Genomic DNA, 22,330 nt, shown 5'->3' on the forward strand with positions numbered 1-22,330 from the left:
GATATAACTGTAAGATGTCTCAAGTAAAACATTAATAACTATGTAATAAAACATAGTAGTGCTCACAGTAACTTATGGATCCAAGTTATTATAAGTTTGGCCATATGTCGGGATTTCTATGTAGTTTATTTAAAAATCTTGTTTTTTTTCAGATTCTTTGAGGTAGTTATTTTATATATTCTTGAACATGTAAATTCCATTTTTGAACAAGACATTTAAAAAATATTGAATTTTACTATTATTGCTAAATGGTTGATTAATATTGTAATATAATTTTGAACAGAAACTAACAGTTTTTAAAAGTAATTTGAATATTCATATAAAATTTATCTTTAAAAAGTTTTTTTTAATGGGTTCTGAAGTAATTAGTTAATAAGGCATTTCCAGGATATGATCAAAACAGTCAATATGTAATAACAGAAGGGACATGCCGGAGACATGTATACGTATTTAATTTTTGGTAAAATTCTGTGTAAACATTTTTTTTCAAAGTTTTTAGTACTTTGGACTTGATTGTACTTTCATAAAAACATAAATGTTTCCTTCAAAATTTCAAATAGAATTTAACAAAAGTTTCTCCAGGGAGTTTCAGATTTCACAATATGTAGTTTTATTTATAAACCAGATTTTATACGATGTAGCTGGGTGGTTTTAGCTCTGCTGTTCTGAGACTAGAACACCTTATGGGATGATCTTTTGTCCATCTTATGACATCCATCCATCCCATTAGCACAGGTTTGTTATCACAACTCATCCTGAACTACTTGGAGGATTGTGGTATGGTCTCACTTATTTCATATGCTGGAAAATTCCAAATTTAAAATAAGAGTAAAGCATGTCCACAAAATAAGTAAACATAAGTAACAATTAACACCAAACAAAAACAGAAAAACTGCATCCTACCAAAAGCCTAATTCTTTAAGAAACTGAATGAGATATACATACTACCAAATGCAAGTGAAAAAAATGCATGCAACATACATCCAATACAAAAGACAACTCTTTTTACCTTTACTCCATTTGCTTTTTATTAGTCTCATAGAGTTTTCATTTTGTTTCCCCTTATATTATCCAGAAGTGTGGTATGATCTAGACATTAAATAAAAAACACACAAAGGAATGTGATCAAAATTATTTTTTTAATGAGGTTGGGGGAGGAAAAGTAATAACCATTGGGATGGAGGGCAATATTTATATGTATATCACTCCTGCCAGGGGAGATAATGTGTCTACTAGCCTACCCCTCACAATCACAAGCTAGAAGAGTTCTACCTTGCCACCTCCAACTGTGAGTTCCAAATAACCCCAATATAATATTTTTTGTCATTAAAAATATATAAATAGGCCAGTCCAAACAACACCAAAAAAGGAAATGCTTCTCTTACAAAGAACAAACCTATCAATCCCTGGCCAGGATCACATAATAATCCTTATGAAGGTTGAGGTAACCAGCCATAAGGTATGATTCCAGAAGGAGGGAGTACAAGCCAGTTTGTTTTAAAGAAATTAGGCCTAGGCATGGAATGAATGGAAACCTGTCTCTGCAACTGGTAGTGCCAGTAGATCTCTGATAAAAAAAATGTATTAAGCTAATAATTCGCTATGGCAACACAATGCATCAATAGTGCTATGACCACATATCAAAAGATGCATTCTTTGTGAAAGGCAGCAACAGAATAAATGATGCTTGATCCAAAGAATGAATAAAACTGAACCAATAAAACCATGGTTTCAATCATGTCCATGTTGGAATATTTTTTAATCCTTTTTTGAACAACACGCTTGGATAATACATTTTTTTCAGACAGAGATGATGTTACACTAAATACATGTATGTATGTATGAATGTATGTATATATGTATGTATGTATGTATGTATGTATGTATGTATGTATAACTCTATCTCGCTTCTAGAAATACATTCTCATTCATTTATTTATGCTTTCATTTACACATTAATTTCAGTCTAGATTCTAAATTCCTCTAAATTGCACTCAAAATGGCTTATGGCATAGGAGCGAGAGAAAGCCATGTGTGACAGAAAATAAAATGATATATAAACAGTACACATTATTTCTGCTACTTAACCAAAGCATTAATCAATGACTGTAGACAAACTTTGACTTTAACTTCATCCTTTATTGTGTTGGGAGGTAAATCAGATTTGAACCCAAGTCTGATTACATGTTAGTTCTATTTCAGTTTTTCGTGTTTACTTTTGAACTTGACACTTTTTCAGATTCAAATTCCAGTGGCATATATATATATATATATATATTGCCTTTACCCACATCCAGATGATTGGTCAGAGACCATATTTTACATATTCTGTTAATACATGTATAGTTCTGCTCCGTCCTATCAAATATCTTTTTTTGGTCACTCAATACCATCGCAGCTCTTTCCCATTTAATTTGGTTGTAGTCTATTACTGTTTGAATAATTAGTGTGTTATTTATTATACTTCTGATTAATATTAATTATTTTACCCTTGTATTGTTTAATTACTTTTGCTAATATTTTTCTTACTATTTTATTGTCCGTTTTTAGTAATGGTATTGGCCCCTTTCCCCTTATATATCATGGTTATTATACCCTCCTTCATTCAGTCATTTCTCTCTGAAAGAGAATATTATTATACAAAATCTTGTATTGGTGTGATTTCTGTGTGAAATGTCTTGTCGAATTCTTCCGATAGGCCATCTGAGTCTTGTGACTGTCTTCTATTTATTTGTCTTATGTCACTTGTTTAGGCTCGAATAAACAGTAGCACAAGAAAGAGTGAAAACAACAAGCTTTGAAAAATACAATAATAATTTATTTCCCTGGAAAATTCTGTAAAAAGGAAAAAATAATGAACTTATGGTTTTAAGAATATAATCCAAGAATTATCCACGAATACAATTTTTGAAGTCATAACAAAATGTTCTACTGATTTCAAGTTCGAATCCTGACAAAGACGATGACGTATGCTGTAACCTGTAGTGTTGAAGTCTACAGTTCCTTGTAACAAGAATTATCACTCCGGTTTTGGAAATCTAAATAAATTTCTTATAAGAACTTTGCTTGATTAAGAATCTCACATGAGCACGTATTTTCCAGGAAAAAAAGAATTAATCCTTTTGAATCCAAGTAATTTGAAATAACTGCAAACAGCACAACATACAACTTCCAGTGTAACAGCCAAACTTCTACTGAGAATAATTCTCCAAAACAAAGGTTATATCGTCTTCCATAATCTGCCCCTTCAGATCTGCAATCTGCTGTGCTTTCATTTCAGCACACTCATCGTACATGAGCAATGCACCTGCAGAAACGTGCACCCGGGCCTAAAGCAAGTATTGCAACGGATGAACTGTCATTTTTCCTCTTTGTTCAGTCGCTGAGCCAGTTCTTTCATGTTTCTATCTGCACAATCCTTAGATCCTCTTCTGCAAGTACATATATCTCCATGTTTGAGTGCAGACAGTTCCGATTGTTCATCATGAAAATACAAGCTATGATCTCGAACGTATATTACACTTTATATGTTGTTACGCCTTGGGGCTTAAACGTATGTAACAAGCATTCAATTGTCCAAAAATAGAAATTTCCCCAAAAATATAAAATCAAACAAAGTGACAGAATTAAAAATAGCATAAAAAGTATGAATTCCTAGAATATCCTAAAATTATACTATCAGTTAATTTAACGCTAGTCGGGAAACTGTCCAAAAGTATTCTGAATGAAAGTTTCACTGAAGTCCTTTAAAGTTTTACATAATCGGATAGAAGTATTTAAATATTAAAGTCCTTGAAAAATTTCACCTAATCTGACAGGTATTGACTATTTAAAGAAAATAAATCAGTTTTCTGTTTATCTGCCTGTCTGCCACTCTCTTTAACACACACACACACACACACACACACACACACACACACACACAGAATAACATGTGGATCCTGTATTGACCTATATAGTCTCTATATACGCATCAAATCAACAAAATCTGAATCACTAAAATATTATCCAACAATTTAAATCATTGTATTATAAAATAGCTTAAACGTGATAATCTTACGTCATTTTATTGAGCTAATTAATAATTAGGGCGTGTGTGATACCTCTATGGGACAAAATGCGCTCGTACTTTCACGTTATATTTTCGTGTCCTCCATTCAAACTAAGTGCGTGGCGTACTTGACCGAAATAGTTGATGACTTGACCTAGACGATCCGTCTTATGAATGAGAAATTTCACAACTAATCCTACAAGCACACTAAACATGAGACGTGACATCAGCTTTAAAGCGTATTCTATAGTGTTATAATTACCAATCATAATAATATTGCCATTAATCCAAATCACTTAGATAAAGCTAAATTATAAATTTAATAGATGATACAGATATCCGTAACCATGTGGACACCCATTGTACATTCCTAAAATATGGAACTGGTTCGATCTAATGTTATGTCTTTGTGTTATTCCTTATCCTCCCTTTTATTTCTTACTTTGATTTTTCTCTGTAATTCCTAATTTGTAGCATTATGACACGAGTTTGAAAAACCATTGTTTGAATTAGTTTTATTTAGCAGAGAAAGCTTTATGTTCAGTTCTTGTACGATTGTATTAAGTAGGGAAGGGTTGTTAGTATTTTCTCTGTTTTCCCTCGAGTTTTGTCTTTGTCAATTTACCATGACCTTAGTTCAGAAGCTCCTCTGCATTTCTGTCTACCTCGCGTTAGCAATGCATAATAGTCGCGTATGTTTCCCTGATCTCGTCTGTTTTACTTCATTGTCCCTTTTTTGAACCTTTGGTGACTCAGGGCGTGCTTACCCAAAAGCTAGTAAAGACTGGATCTAGTTCAACGGGCAGAAAGGTGATTCCTAGCAAAGCGTCGTGGAGCGCAAAGAGCAGGACGAGGCATGTAGGTAGGACTGGTCATCCACTGCATCCGATTCCCTCTCCAGCCGTCTTGACCTTGTCTTGCCACTGGATCCAGATGGTCTTGGACGAGAGAGTAAGGTCGACATTGCGGATCTCTTCCTTACTTCAAACCAAGTCAACACGCATGTCACTCGGTCATCCTTGTCCGCAAAGTCTTGTGGCAACGGACGAACGACGAAGCAGCAGGTGTGGGTACACTGTCAGCCGTAGCCACAAATCTGCACACAGGCGTTTCAGGCCATGTGGTCATTTTTCACTGAACGAAGCAGCAGTGGATTTTGGTAGCCCACGGTCATCCTTGTCCGCAAAGTCTTGTGGCAACGGACGAACGACGAAGCAGCAGGTGTGGGTACACTGTCAGCCGTAGCCACAAATCTGTACACAGGCGTTTCAGGCCATGTGGTCGTTTTTCACTGAACGAGGCAGCAGTGGATTTTGGCAGCCCACTGAGCGACTGAACAGCCCTTTTTAGGATTCGCACTGCTCACCTCTATGATACGAGGAAGGGGCTAGAAAAGGTGCCCTAAAATTGCCTGCTCCATCCTTCCATAGCCAGCTGACCGCGGCTGGAGGGGACCCTACATCAGCGGTGAAAACACTACAAAGAAAAAGATGAAAATCGTTCCTCTCACCCTCGGCCCATGGAACGTGTGCACACTTTTGGAGAGAAGTAATGCTGACAGACCTCAGAGGATAACTGCCTCGATTGGCAGGGAGCTAGCCAGATACAACATCGATATTGCAGCCTTGAGTGTAACCCGCCTTACAGGAGAGGGAGAACTTTGTTAAAGGGTCGCTGGCTACACCTTCCACTAAAATGTCTAGACCGGTCAGAGCCGCTAAGGCAAAACTTTCCGAGTCCACATCTTATTTCTTTCAGGTGAGATAACAACCTAAGGGATTTTGAAGTTCAGAAACACAATCTAAAATTTCACACCAGAGATGAAAATATAAGTAAACTCTATGGAAATAAATACGCAGTATGTAAGTATGTGACGAAGTCCAACCTTTTTTACATGACTAAAGGGACAGAATGCAGTAGCCAAATCCATACATATTGTCAATCAGGGTACGGTCTTTATTGAAAAATGAATTTAATACGTGCATAGGATCGGCTGAAAGGATTCGTTAATATATTCTAATAAGGTTATATTGTTATGAACATCTATAACTTTTGTAACTTCTGGTACACAATTTTATTTAATTTTTATAATTCTAATTTATGGCTGTACTGTGTACACAATATCTTTAATTAGATCTAGCCTTTGTGACTTGAGTAAAATATTGCATTGGATTTATAAATAGATGTTTTCCTATGTGTTGACAATTAGTGCTACTAATGTTAATCATGAGAGGAACTAGTTCGATTATGGTGTAGTTTCTCAGTGACTGATGGGATATCGGTGTCTCGAGAATAATTGTGTCTTTCCATTGGTGGAGCGAGGTCAAGTGATTATGCTTAATTCGACGTAAAACAAATGTGAATACTGTCACGCGGGGTCTTTTACGAAGTACAGTCGCAATATGATGCATATAAGGAGCAAATTAAACAATCAGATTCATTTTGAGTTTTCGAGTCATTCACACTTCATGTGTTCCTGTTGTAAGTCTGCGGACGTATTGTATGTTGTACTTAGATATTTCTCGAGAGGAATTATTTTTGAGACTGTTTGGTGTAAAAATAAAGTGCTCATTGTTGCTATAATATTATTCTGGAACTGTTAAAAATTATTCGAAGAAGTTCAGGACAACGCCATATTGTCAACGTACCGTTCTTGGAGGACCGGTACATTTTTCCTGTATTGAAATTCATAAGAAGCCCTTCATTCATTTCAGACTTTCATAGGCCTTCATAGGGACTATTTTGATTTTCTTTATAAATACTGTAAGTTTCTCTAAATTGTTGTTCTATAACTTTCATAATTAAGCTGTTTGTTAAATTTTATAAACGTTGTTGGTTTTGCTTCTTTTCTGTTATTTAGTTTATGACCATAGAGTCGGAACAATAGTGTATACCAACATTTACATGACCTGGGGATGAGAAGATGAGTATTGCACATTCTGGTGAATATTTGTTTGTTTGACACGAATAATTGTAGTGTTTTGCTATTTCGCTTGAGGAATTTAACACGTTCTTAATATCAATGCATTATTCAGCAAAGTTCGTTCTTAGTATTCAGTACATCAGGACATGCACGCAAAGTAGTCCTCGTGCAAATATGCTCCGATTCTCAATCTGATTATGAAATAATTAAACGCCATTTGTATTAGAATTTTGGCATTCTCTTCACACTGGAATTCTGCAATTCTAATGGCTTGGTAGCTAACAAACCATCTGGACTTCGTTGGTAATAGATTCCGCCCCAAATCACAAAGAGCTAAATCAGTGCTCTATAAGGGATGTGGCAAAGCGTTTATGTTGCATCCTTTAGGACGCCTAATTCTCATTATGCGCCAGTCGATTGTCACGTAATGTACGGGCGCGCGGTCGAGTGGTTATTCACTGTTCCTTAATGTTGGGAAATATTTGACACTTTAAAATGTCCAGTGAGAGTGGAGTCAAGAAAGTATACCTGGACTATCATGACTTTTTCCATTGAAAAATAATATGTATAAAATTCTCTCGACAATTTGAATTTATGTAGCTATTTGTGGTCTCTGCTTGTTTTCGTCGATCTAAACTTTTTTTCTCTTGAATCAGGATCAAAAATTAATTCTTTGTTTCATCCCTTAGTCAATCTCTTTCAAACATCTGTGGTCACCTTTTTTATTTTTGGAGAGTAGTAGTTTGAAGATATCTAGCCGTGTCTGTTTTATATCAACATGAATGAAGTGATCGATCCATTGAGTGTAAACCTTATTGATCTTCACCTGATTCTTTAATATGTTAAGCACAGCTAACAAATTAATGCCCCTTATTTCTTTTAGACTCTTAATAAACGCAGAACTCACTGTTAGATAAATTAATTGCCAAACTTGCATCAATGAGTTTCCGAATTGTTGCTAAATGTTCTTTCCATGTATCGTTGTAGATGATGACATCATGTATGTAAGCATGACAACTATCTAGACCAGAAGTGATCATATTCATTACTCATATTGATTACACGATGAAAAGTACTTGGCGAACCTTTTGTCCCAAACTGGATCACTTTATATTGATAAAGTCTATCAAAAGTCAAGAATGCCGAAATTTTCGTAGGTCTTTCCGTCAGTGGAATGTACCAAAATCCTTTCAGAAGGTCACATTTGGTGATATACTTGACATTTCCGATTTTATGAATGCAGTGCTTGATTTTTGGTAATGGAAATGAATGTGTCTTGTCACAATGTTCACTTTCCTTTAATCAGTGCATAGACGGAAAGTTTTATCTGGTTTCGGAACAAGTATACATGGTGAACTCCAGTCACTTTTATTGGACTTTGTGAAATAAAGTTTCAGCAAATAATGAATTTACTTTTTCCAAGTATTGCTGTGTGTAAGAGTTCATCCTGTTCAGTTGTTGTTTGACAGGTTTAGAATTCACAATTTTAATGTCATGAAAAAATTTGTTTGTTATTTCAGGAATATGTAGAAATAAGTGCTCATATTCAAATAATAAATGTTTAAGTTCCTTCCTTTCTTGTTGTTGAACGTTTCTGGTCCAGATCATTCATACTTTCTCTTTCTGAATTCCGAATATTTGTCACTGCAATATTAGTAGAGTCCGATGGTATTCCTTAACTGAAATCTTCACTGAGTGGGACAGGTACAACTAAATTAATTGCCTGTTTAACCTGGCCATCTCTCTCAATATATTGGTACTCTATTAATTATTTAGATTCCAGGAGTACTAACATTATAATTTAACTCATTCATTTTCTTCTTAATTTTGTAAGGGCCGTAATACCTAATCTGAAGGACATTTTGATGAGAGAGAGAGAGAGAGAGAGAACTATATTACCAGACTCAAAAGCTCTTTCCACTGTTGTTCTGTGAAACCATTAATTTCACTTTTGACTTAAATTGTTGGATGCCAAATGCAAGCATAATCAGCTGGAATGTTCCAGACCTAAACTTTGATCCTCGACCCGATTGGACAGATTTATAAAAACCAAACTGAGCAAATAAAACTTTATCAAAGCTTTTACTAATGTTTTAGATTTAATATTTCTCAAAGGAATTGCCTCTGGGAACATTGTTGACGCACATAATATGGTCAACAAGTATTGGCTACCTGACTTGGCCTTACGTAAGGGACCAATATAATCTACCATAATTCTACTAAATGGTTCGCCAAATGCAGGAATATGTCGCAGAGAAGTCCTATGTATCTTCTGATTGGGTTTTTCTACCCTTTGAGAAGAACGACAAGATCTGCAGTATTTACAAACATCACTTTTGATTTTACGCCAATACGGGTGAGTCAAGATCTTGCGATAAGTCCTTTTAATCCCTAAATGACTAGCCATATGAGTTTCATAGTCCAAACAAAGTGTTTCCGGTCTGTAAGATTTTAGAACTACAAAAGTTAACCGAGCGCTCGTCACCAGCAGGTACCTCGGGAGGTCTACATTTTCTCATAATAATTCCATTTTTAATGGAATCACATACAGGTACTTAAGTGGATTCAGTTTCACTAATGGGTGTTTGAAACAAACAGATCTCAGAATCTTTTTCCTGTTCAGCGACAAGTGATTATTGTGTCACCCTAATTAGAATAAAGAAAATGAGTTGTTAAAAGAGGACCACTGTGATCAATTCCTTTTGATTGACCCAAACAAGGATTAAAGGTGACCTCGTCAAAAGCCTGACCAATACATGTGTCCGCTAAAAAATCGTTTCCTGATCAACATCATTCTCAAGAGCTTTCTTTGCTATAGCTAGACTAATAATTTCATACGCTGTGTATAAATCAGGGAATTCTTTATCAGTAGGATCGACTTTCTGATCCAAACAAAGCTTGTCATTTACAAGTAGATTTTCCACAACCTTATCTAAGCTAGGTGATTTTCCTTTCTTCTTGCAATAGGTACACGTAGCAAGAGACAAGGATTTTTTTATCAAGTGTATCAGAAGCTTGATGTTTAAAAGTTGTGCCAGATTGCGATTTAGAAGGGGTTGTATTAGGCTGAACTACTCTTCTGCCAGAAGACAGCTGAGTGGAAGACTTGCTTTCAAAATGAACTTTATGAGCTAACAAATACTCGTCAGCAGCACGAGCAGCATTTTCCAAGGTTTCGACCTTATGCTCATCAAGATAAGTTTTAATGTCAATATGGATGCATTTCTTAAACTCTTCAAGAAAGAAAGGTTGTTTGAGACTTTCATAATCTTGATTGACTTTCTTGGCTAAGTACCACCTGTCAAACAACTGCTCTTTTTCTCTTGCAAATTCGACATGAGTTTGTCCAGCATTTTTTATAGTTTCTGAAATTTTTCCGATAAGCCTCAGGGACAAACTCACAACTCCTTAAAATGCATTCCTTAACCAGATCATAGTCACCACGTTGCTGTAATGACAGTGAATGGCAACTATCACTAGCTTTACCAGTAAGTACACATTGTAATAATAGAGTCCAATGCTCCCTTGGCCATTTTAAATTTTCCGCAATTATTTTCAAAAGGAGGAAAATATTTCTCTACATCTTTTCCAGAAAAGGGCACTAAGATAACATTCTTAGTGACACCAAAACTGGAATTTGTATGTGAAGTGAGAATGTGCTTTTCACTTGCCAGTTTCATTTATTTTATTCTAAATTGAAATTTCCACTCTTCCTTCTTTCTTTGCATTTGCATATGTCTCTCTGTCTCCTCTTTCTGATATTGTAGCTGCTGCATTTCGTTGTCTCTCTCCTCTTTCTCCAAAAGCAACTGCATTTGTTTCTCTTCTTTCTGCAACTGCATTTGTTCTTTTTGTAAATGCTTTTGTCTTTCTTCCTCTCTTCTTTATCTAGTTGCATTTGTATTTGTTCTTCCTGTAACTGCATTTGGTTTTCTTATTTATTGTTCTGTAATAACATTTGTTCTTTCTCTTTTTTTTTCAATTGCAACTACATTTGTTTTTCTTTATCATTCTGAAGTTCCAGCTGCCTTAACTCTAATTCCATCTTGTATTTTAATTTTATTTCCTTTACTTATATATCATAGTCTGATACAGACTTACTGATCGAAACCGAAGCACTTTTATCTAAAACACTCTTTTTTACCAAATACTGGACCAAAATATGTTTTTATTTTTTACTTTGTTAAGGCAGCTTTTGCCTCAGAAAGATCATATTTTCTGGCAAGTTGCATCATTTCATCTTTTTTTTCTTCACATGGTCTAATTTTCCTTGGGATCATTTTGAAAGAAAGATTTTCACTTTTGTTGACATTGTAAAAAATGCCTGTTGATTTCACTAAAGATTTCAAAAATTTAAAAATAATACTTATGATTTAAAACAATTTCACAAACTAGTGGAATTTAAATTTTATGAAACAAATTTTTCTGACATATTTTAGCTAAAATTCATATATCCCAAGGACGAACACCCCAGTGTTCTTTGTTACGTTTATGCTCTTAATAAACGCAACAAGAAAAACGTGTAGAAAACAAACTTAGTAAAATGTAACAAATAATTTATTTCCTTTTGAAATACCAAGGTCAAAATGAGAAAAATGACTTACGGTTCTACCAATCAAATCCAAAAAATAATCCGAGAATAATTCAAGAATTACAAATTTGAAGTCCGAGTAATAAAATGTCCTAATGAAAATGAGTTCGTATCCCGATGAAATCCAAAATGGAAGGAGATGACATATGCTGTGGTCAGTGTCGCACTGATGTGTCAACAGTTCTTTGTTGAACCACAGAAAATAATTCAGAATAAAATTTCAATAAATGTTTTTGTCCAAGAATTCTGTATGATCACTTAAATATTTCCAGGAAAAAGAAACAATAATTCACTAAAATAGTATTTCAACTCAAAATGTTCACAAAAACACATTTAAGTGTCAATGGTTTATAGCCCAACTGACTAAATTCTCTATAGAAAAGAGTTTAACACTAATGTAAGACGGAAAACATATCCCTGTATGAGGGTCACATGGTCATGTTTCTAGAACAACATATAATCTTTACATGTCTAAGATCACGTACTCCCAGTATGGCCTCTACTTCACTGTATGAATCTACACTAAGAAAGAATAAAATAAAATAAACAAAAGTTGTTTACTTCACTTCCACTGATTCTGAATCAAGGTTAGGAACTAGGTCAGCATTAGAATTAAAGTTTCTATCATAAGCGTTTACAAAAAAAAAAACAAAAAAAAAAAAAAACAGTCAGGTCAAACTAATTTATGGAAAATCTCATATCCAGTAAATCAAGTTACATTACAATATCATGTAATGAAATAAAAAAAAAAACTAACAAACGAAGAATTAAATTATATCAAATATAAATTAAATAAAAAACATATATAACACCGTTATGATAGATTTGTCCTTCAGTTGCATCCTGCAAAATGACCCCTTTAACGACAGTCACTTCCCGGTAAACAAAAACTGACTAAGGTCTTGCAAAACAATTGTCATTTGAAAGGATTTGCGAACGTCTTTAAACAAAAATCACATCCAATTGAAAGATGAGGCCGATAATTACATCTATAAATTGTATCCCACTTGGTCTTTCGTATCGGACACCAAGTACTCTAAGAGAACCGGATTGAAGAATATTCTGTTTGCCCAGCTGTTAAAAGTGTTCTCCTTCTCTCCTTCTCTGATACTTTTATGGCACCGTTTGTTTACTTTTATGTCTCTGATTCCTAATCTATCTATCTATCTATCTATCTATCTATCTATCTATCTATTGATTTATTGTTCTTTCGTTCGTTCTTTCGTTTCTTCGTTTGTTCGTTTTGTGTGAATGCAGAGAGAGAGAGAGAGAGAGAGAGAGAGTAAACCTCCAGTTGTAAGCCCCCAAACAGAAACCACTTTCCATTATAACAATCACATTTTTGTTAGATTTGTAACACTTCAATTCTATCAATATGCCTGCTTGGGAGATGGCAATATGTTCCACCCTTTTTTATAGTACAGTTTTCAAGAATCATGACTGAGATCTTCATTTTATATAAAATATCTCTGTAGCAACAGTAATTAGCTATGTTCGGTTTGAATAATATACTTTGTGCATAACGACGTATAGGTACAATCATGAGAGAGCTAAAGCTAAATGATACAATTAGATATATGCTTTCTTCTCGATCGAATACATACAATCAATGCTACTAAATTTTCTTTCCAAATTTTGTTTTATTTTCAGTCAACTTCTGTCATTTCGTATCTTCAAACAAATCGAATATTACGTTTTGACAGCACAGTACAAGAGATATGCGAGGAAATATCTGGCGGTACAGTACCTTGTATATTTGCAGGCAGTACCTTGTATATTTGCAGGCAGACTAGACCATTTACGTACACGAACTCTACTAACAGCCATTAGGTCAGAAAGACACTAACAAACAGTATTGAGTACAGACTTTAAAAAACACTATACAACCTACTGATCCATATTTTGTGGAGTGAGGTAGGATCTTTTGTTACTGAGCTTAAAAAAGCATACTTCAAAACATAAACGAAAATACATCCGTCACTGTTTTGAGACGACTTTCCTTTAGAATTAAATTACCGTCCATTCTGAAGTTTTTCAAGTACGTGACGTTTGGATAACGCACGGTTTGTAGCAGAAAAAGATAAATGTTGATAAGACAAATTGTGGCAATGTATTTCACGTTTTGTTTTCTTTTCATATGCAGTGACTAAACAAACGTGAGATTCTACTCTTGCCTTGAAACTACTAACGCTCTCTAGGACAATTTATGGCGCCATATTTTATTCACGAGGACACAAATTATTAATACCGATCATCTATGATGATAAAGTACCACCAAAAAATAAAGGATGATTAAGTACCAAAAAATGGAACATGAGTCAAGGAAAGGACGAAAATCTCTATAACAAACGATTTAACAATGACCTACGGGAAAGTTTTAAATAAAAACCGATAACGGAAATCTTAGCCTTGTGTAGAATATCAAATTCTAGACATTGTCTAATATGTTTACGTATGGAGCAGAAATTCGTGGCCTCAAGAGACCGTCTCAGAAGAGGATGAACTCACTAATTTCGTGGGCAATGAATGGTACGTTTAAATGCGCATTGAATGGTAATGGTTATTTGTTGAACATCGAATAATAATTTCAATGAATCACCGTTGTTGGGTCTGCTTTGTACATGCATATATGCAAAAAGTCAAGTAATTAAAACATACAGATAAATTTCATCTATATTAGGATAAAGAAATTTACTACTTGCGTACAAATAGCAGATTTAATCAGTGTTAATCCTTTCCATTGTTTGCATTTACTTAAAAATTTCAAGTTTTAATTAAAGAACATTTTGAGTCAAGTGCCATTCACTTTAAAGGATAACAACTTTTGCAAACTTTTGATCAAATATAATTTGCAGTCAATGTGGAATAAGGGCTTGAGGTATGGGTTAAAATAATCAAAATGGAACAATGAAAGAGAGGGAGATAAGAATGAATACATAATAACCAAAAAGTCCTCTTAATTTCTCCAATTAAATAGTTTTATTTGGTGTAATATTAACAAATGCGACTACAGCATTGCGTCAGGTGGGGTACGCCTCAGTCGTTTAATCTATCTGTTCTTCTTAATATCTGTAAAAAAAAGTAATTGAGTATTTACGCCAGTTGACTGCTTAAACAATACCATATGGATACAATAATGATAACAGAGATTCGTATGGTAGTTCGAAATGTAGGCGTGAACAAATGAAACTAGTAAGTAGAAATGGAAATAGGCAAGATGATGATAAACTCGTGTAGGTAGTCATACTGCAAGATGTGATATATAAATTAACGGTGAAGAATATCATTTCTTACTTTTTGGGGTAATGGCCGTAACTATATCCACCCTTAGGGAAGTGGTGTCCACCATGTCCCCAACTGTATCCTCCAAGTCCACCGCTGTATCCTCCAAATCCACCACCGAATCTCCCGAATCCACCACCGAATCCAAAGCCCAAACCCCTGCCACCGCTGTATCCACCATATCCACCATAACTACCATATCCGCCGTAGCCACCATAACCACCGTAGCCACCATGAATTCCATGTGCGATTGAGGGTGTAACGACGGCAGCACCTACTATGCAAGCTAGAAGAGCTAGTGCGACCTTCATTTTCGGCTGCCAAAAGAAAGTAAGTTCGTGAAACGCATTTTCTCATCGAATGTTTCGTTTTGTCGTGTTGGTTTACTCGGCGAATCTACGTGCATGTTGTTATTAAATTTTCTGATTTTCAGACTGAGACAGGAAATTGTTGAAGTAATATTCTCCAATTTCGTGATCGACGCTCCAGTGTCATTAGATAATGACCGTGTTCTGGAAACGCATATTAATATCCAGATTTGCGAAAGTGCGACGCCTGAAAATATTTCTGTGAGTTTGTAGCCTGAATTCTATTAACCTAGAATCGTGTAGAGTGTTGCGAACGAGCTGGATGATTCTTAAACAGATTTCGAAAAGGAAATAACGATGTTTTCTTTAGTGATAGAGACTGCTTAGAATTCTACAGCATCAGTTCATTCGTATCATGCAATTAATAAACACTCCTGTGTTTTCGGCTGGCAAAAGAAAGAAAGTTCGTGAAACGCATTTTCACATTTAATGTTTCGTTTCGTCGTGTTGGTTTAAGTGGTGAATCTACGTGAATGTTGTTATTAAATTTTCTGATTTTCAGACTGAAACAGGAAAATATTTCCGTGAGCTTGTAGTCTGAATTCTATTAACCTGGAATGGTGTCGATTATTGCGAACGAGATGCATGATTCTTAAACAGATTTTGGAAAGGAAATAACGATGTTTCTCTTTGTGATAGAGACTACTTAGAATGCTACAGCATCATGCAATTAATAAACACTTCATGTGTTGTAGAAGAAAATGCATATTCATTTGAAAATGAATTGTTATTGTGTGCAATGCAGTTTAATAAAGTTGGTTAAGGAAGCTCAATGAGATCCTCTGACGTCAATCTCCATGACGTCTCGCAATGTTAGCAAGAACATGATGTTTATTAAACGTCAGTTAGATGCATTGGCTCTCTAGTGGACATTACAAAAATGGTAGATGAAACTTTCAGTGTCTTCTGTTTCAAATAGATGAGAAAAAATTCAATGTCGTCTATTTAAAACACTAATTAATAATTAATTATATTTATCATACTTGTATATCTGCTTTGTAATGTAAAAAAAAAATGGAATGTAAAAAAATAAACTACACTGAACGTGATATGTTCAAATGTTAAATATTTCCCCTTTACTTACATCGAAAAATCTTTATTGTCGATAGAAAAAAAAAATGTTTCCGTTTTCGAAAACCAGTAAGTGAACTGCATCTATACCGATAATTTCTTTAAGATGCAACTTGTCTACAAATGCCATTCGTCTCTAATTATATATCTTCCACGTTGAATTTCATTGGTCTTTAATGTCCAAAGTGTGAATTGTAAGGTTTTGATCAAATGCATTTTATCGTCCACTTTGTTGCAATTGGTTAGAAAGGTATATGTACAAAACGATTTATAACAGCTATGATTGAAATAATTTAATTGCCAAGTAAACCACATGCTCAAATACAGTGATGAAATTGAATAATGCTTTCGTAGTTTGATTTGTAATCATGTTTTATTGGTCTTCTAAGCAATATACTTTCTGTCGTTTATTTCTACAGTCGTACCATGTAACAAGTAAAACAAGTACAGGGATTGTTTGTCATGTATAAAATATTTATACCTATTAAAGACAACGTAATTATGCAAGTATAGTTTACTGAAGGTACTTTTCTGCTTATATAGCACATTTGTTTCGTTACAAAATGGTACTATTTTGAAATTTCATCTTAGATAAAATTACTGTTCAGCTGAAATCAGAGGTAGCATTTTGTAAGTTGGTCAAAAAGAGATTAAAATGTTATAAGAGAAATGTTTATAGGTGTCTTTTTTATTTGCTTCAATGCAAGATCCACCAACGTTTATTATACTTCAAAACATGTCTTGTGTCCAGTGAACATAATTAATTGAATTTATTAAAATTGTCTGTTTAGTCTGTATTAAAAGGAGAAGCGTGCATTATATAGGTAATCATGAATATTAATTAGCATGTCCAATAACTGCACTTACCTGGATGCCAATGATGTCAAGAAACGCTACAGAACGGGACAGATAATTCACCACCGGACTGGTAGTTGCCTGTGCGGTAACGTTGAATGTGCTGACCTTTTATACCCTTGAACAGCCTATTTTAGATGTATGTGAAACTGATTAATTAGTGACGATGACGGATAGTAATTGAATGATGTTTTGTGTAAAATAAAAAGTATTTTTTTCTTCTGTTTAAATTAAAAAGAAGAATGGTAATTTCAGATTCTTTTTTTCCCACATAACAATGTTGATTGTGCAAAATGATTTATATGAGGCTTTAAGAAGAATGAATTCAAGACAATGGGTCAATTTATCATTGAGTTTTTTTCAAAAAGAATTACATTCGTATTCGTTAAGCTTGTGCATCAATCTAAACTTGAACTTATTGGTTGATTGCGCTAGCTTATTAAAAACGTCTAACTTGCCATTTCAACTAAATGTATTAATTTGCTACTTGGATATTTCATAATCTACTGTGACCTTACTTATCGATTTCTAAAGTGGTTAGCCACATTCGTGATATTTTCGTCAACTGTATACAAGACAGGGGCTAATTTTTGTTGGGATGGTCCAAACTAGTGTTCTGGATCCGAAAAAATGCTATTCTTAAATCTATTTCCAATCGACCAGGTATGGTCTTCCATTTGTACCCATAATGCTATATCGTGTTGTGCAAAAGATTGATAATTAGTTATCGTGGATAATATGGTTGAGTCCATATGTTAAATTATATATTTTATATGACGCAATCGCTAATATTCTTTTTGAAATATCCAGGCATTACTAAAATGCCACCTATATTTATCAAGCGGTCTATGTATTTTTGTTGTAGCGGTGGTTATTGAAGTAGATCTAATATGTCTAATAGACAGTTGTTTTTTTTTTGTGCGAGAACTATACATACGTGCAGTTAACGTTTTATTCTTTGTTTAAGTCCATACTACAAACTTGCAACAGTAAGAAAGTATCATTTCTATTCATTGCATGGCATTTTGTTTCTATGCGAACTACATATAGCATGTAATGAATGCATTACTTCGTAAACATTACATTGATTTATTTGTTGAAAGATCAAAGCATACAAATATTTCAGCTGCATCCTTGGCTATGGAGATGGTTGTTAATAAAGGAGCAGCAGGAAAGGCGAACCCACCTTTTTGTAGGAATGTCCAAATGTCGAAAATAAGCCTTCCTACAAATGATCGAAAAAAAGAAACATGTCGACAGATTTTAAAAAAGCGTCGACACCTTACTGAAAGTGTCTCTATGGAATTTCCAATTAATATTACTTTATTGTCGTTGGTGACTTTTTTTCTAGTTTACTGTGCACGTTGTTTACGCAATTACGTCTTAATTGAGGTCGCGCCTTCCCTGCTGCTATTAATTTATCCAAAAATTTTATCGAGACCCACACGATATCTTGTTCTAGGATCATGTAAATGTATTGTTATAAATCCGTGTGGAGTAGCCTGCGCTCGTGAAAAGAAATTTCTAAACTTATTTATATCCATATCTCCGCTACACCAAGTTTGATGAATATTTCGCAACGTGTGTGTATCAACTCCATTAAACACAACTAAAACATTACAATTGTCTCTGATCACTTTCGGAATCTGTACGTATCGCTGAATAACATATATCACATCAGTGTTTTTATGTCTTCCTCGAGAAAATATTCTAGCTGGATTTGATTGTTTGTCCAGCATCACATCATCGTATACAACCAAATTATTAATAAATCCGTCTAAATCATCAACGGACGGAGCTTCATCAATGTTAGTTATAAATTCAATCACATTCTCGTCATTCAACAGTGTCGCGTTTTCATTAAAATCTTTAAGCACATCGTAGCATCTCTGATCATCAATGTTTTTATATCTTCATCGAGAAAATATTCTAGCTGGATTTGATTGATTCATCAATCGAATCATCCTTAAATCTCAAGTAATATTCTATTTCTGATGGTGGTTTTTCCATTATAGGATCTTTAGTTTTCCTTTTTCTGTAATATGCCATCAGACTTCTGTATCGATCTCCGTGACAATCTTTACAAATCTGATATAGTCCTCTAACGCCGTTGTTGCATCCAACACAGTATCGTGAACCAGAACGAGGATTTTTTTGATAAAATATATTTATGATTTCTGCAATATTTTCCACGGCATCTTTTATTACATCTATCAGTTGTCCCTTGAATCAACCACGTGCAATTATGCATATATCAAAATGATATATATTAAATTAAGTTTATACAATAATGAGCTCACCTGCATGGGATGAATCTGAATTTTGGGATGAACATGAATCGTGGGATGAATCTGATTTTGGGATGAGTCTGAATTTTGGGATGAATCTGGTGGTATAATAGCATCAACAAATTTTGAACGATATTTACCACAACAACATGATTGTGTACATCATCGATCAGAAAAAAACGATGATCTTCAGGGGTTATTTTGACCTGATGATGAGATTTGATTTGTCCATCGAAAAAATCATTGAAAGGTATTTTGATGGTTGGAAGATCATTGAAATACCCGATAATTTGTTAATCTGACGCTTCATGATTGGCGAAAGTGTAGGTAAAATTATAATTATTAAGAACTACCTACACTTTCGCCATCATCAATTTGTCAATGGAACATTTCACCGATGCAGTTAATCTGACATTTCGATGAATCTGTTTCTGTGCATCTCAAGACATTCTTCCGCGGTTGGTGGTTTCTCTTTCGATGTGAAATGTTTTGGTTTTCTTTTTCTGTAATATGCCAGCAGTGATCGATAGAAGTTTCCACCGCAGTTGTTACATATTTTCGAATTGCCTCGTAAACCTCTCTTGCAACTCAAGCACGGTTTAGGACCAGTAGATCCTCGTTTGACGTTCTGATTATGATATCCGCAGTACTATCCGCGACATGTCTTATTGCACCTTTCAGATGATCCTTCGGGAAGCCACTTACAATTGTTCTGACCAATTTGAAATGGCATTACTATATATTTTAAACGTATTCAATTTTTTAATTAAATTGACATTTTAATCACAGTATAATATATGATATACAAAATTAATTCACCACCACATATTTGCGATGTTATGTGTAGCCTCGTTACAGATTTTTGTCCAGAAAGAAGATCGAGCAGCGTCGAAATAGTGCAACAAACTATTCCGGTCCAGCAAAATATCAACGATTATGTGTGCGTCGAGAACTATCCGGCTTTTATCGACGAAGATTTATTCAGTTATAACACACAGGAAGAACTGCAATCTCTAGCAGGATCTAATTATCGTATCCTGCGTGAATATTACTCAATATTTGACGTTGATACATTAGTGATGCATTACGAGCATTACGAAGTTCTTCCGATAATTACTATCTTCACGGAATAATAATCCAACACTTTGATAAATTCTACGTTTTTTTCCTCCGATAATGATTTTGAACGTGTTGCAGATAAATTCATCGGACAATCGTCAGTCAACGAAATAATTCCAAAATTCAGATTGAGATATCCGATCTTTGATATTGATTCATTTTACAGATATCATATTGATCACGAGAATAAATTTGACAAGCAAGGATCTTACAAGCAAACAGAAGAAAAAATTACTCACGATGAAATTATTGATTATTTTACTAAATTGTGCAACTGTGAACGTGATAAAGTTTATTTGTTCAAAACAAACTCGGGTTATCATGTACTTGTCAAATCAGCGGAAATATCGTTACAACAACAACGCGAATTAATCAAGAAGACCAGCAATGATAATCCATCATGGAAACTAGATCATCAAGCAGGATTACACGGAATAAAACTAGCAAATACGCGATCATACAAACTTGGCAAAGTAACGGTAAATAAGACGTGTATATCACACAATGGCATGTCTGCTTCTGAATTACTTGTTTGTCCAACATCGATTCAGCCTAACGAGATTGAACACGTCAAGGAGGAATCAACAAATATCATCAATGACAATCTTACCGAAGATGAACTATCTGAAATATCAATCGCGTTAACGCGTCAACGGGATCAATTAATAAGCATCAAAGGGGTTCGCGGCGACATGATCACGATATCGAGGAAACCCGGACAGTTTTGTAATATCTGTCAACACCGTTACGGATATAACGAGATTCATGGTTATGTCGAATCAAAATGTGTCGATTGTTTTGTTGTTGCTCATTCAGATGTGTTCGTGGTTGGTTGTTTCAGATCATCAGGAAAAAAGATAACGATACCACGCAAGAACATACACGATCAAATTACCGATTATTTATCCGGTACTTCAACGAACGTCGCGATAGCTACTGTCGTTGATAAATTACCATAGCAGCAGCGAAACGTCGATTATGTAAATTATTTGATGGCGTCGAAAGACCGTCGTAGCGATTATCCTGGTCATTTTGTTAGCAGAAATCCTGATCATGTTTATACTGAACCTGCAGCACATAAATCAGGATCGGGTTGTAAAATCATCGACGGAGACTATATTGATGGTTCTCCATGTGGAGCTGGTAAATCCGAAGCAGCGTTAGATCTTTTCGTCGGTGCATAATCACGCAAGATGGAACAAGTTTTCGTCGCTTATTAAATAATCCGGTCGTGTAATTGCTCTAGATGCTGATGATGACGATGACGATTTAACGCTATTCAGGGATATCCTTAAACGATCCAACATGAAGTTCATCGTGAACGATTATCGAATCGATGCTGATAAAAAAATTATCGTGTCAAATTCCCACAAGGACAATTATGCTGATCTTGTATAGATCCTTCAGCGGGGAAATCGCGTTGCAATTTTTACTCATAACGAATCGAACAAGAACTATTCAGTTGAGAATCTCGCTAAACAATTACAACATCAACGATATCGTGTGCGATATTATCACGCGGACACTGATCCGGCACAAAAAAAGATTGATTTCGCTAACACCACCATCGCGTACAACGACATTGATGTTGTTATTACCAACCACACTCTGGAAGCTGGTGTTAGTATCATCGATGATAGATTTCGTCATTTATTCGTGTTCTCCGAAGAACTTGGATCTGTTGAAGCAACTAAACAGGCTCTTCATAGATTTCGTTGCGTCGATGAAATTCATTATTCGGCATCACCACGAAGACGTGATAACATTCCACTGACCCGTGAA

General features: G+C 34.8%; 1 protein-coding gene across 1 annotated transcript; it reads right to left on the minus strand.

Moving 5' to 3' along the window:
• Nucleotides 1–14,525: 14,525 nt before the first annotated feature.
• On the minus strand, nt 14,526–17,212 carry LOC149795217 (uncharacterized). The gene is made up of 3 exons (XM_089964051.1): nt 17,154–17,212; nt 14,860–15,164; nt 14,526–14,634 (listed from the first exon to the last, which is right to left on the minus strand). Exons 2-3 carry the CDS (start codon nt 15,156–15,158, stop codon nt 14,628–14,630), a joined length of 306 nt encoding a protein of 101 aa, XP_089820177.1. The 5' UTR covers nt 15,159–15,164; nt 17,154–17,212; the 3' UTR covers nt 14,526–14,627.
• Nucleotides 17,213–22,330: the final 5,118 nt, after the last annotated feature.

The sequence above is a fragment of the Sinohyriopsis cumingii genome, chromosome 7, assembly GCF_028554795.1.
Source record: "Sinohyriopsis cumingii isolate HCF-2022 chromosome 7, ASM2855479v2, whole genome shotgun sequence".
In the NCBI taxonomy this organism is placed as follows: domain Eukaryota; kingdom Metazoa; phylum Mollusca; class Bivalvia; order Unionida; family Unionidae; genus Sinohyriopsis; species Sinohyriopsis cumingii.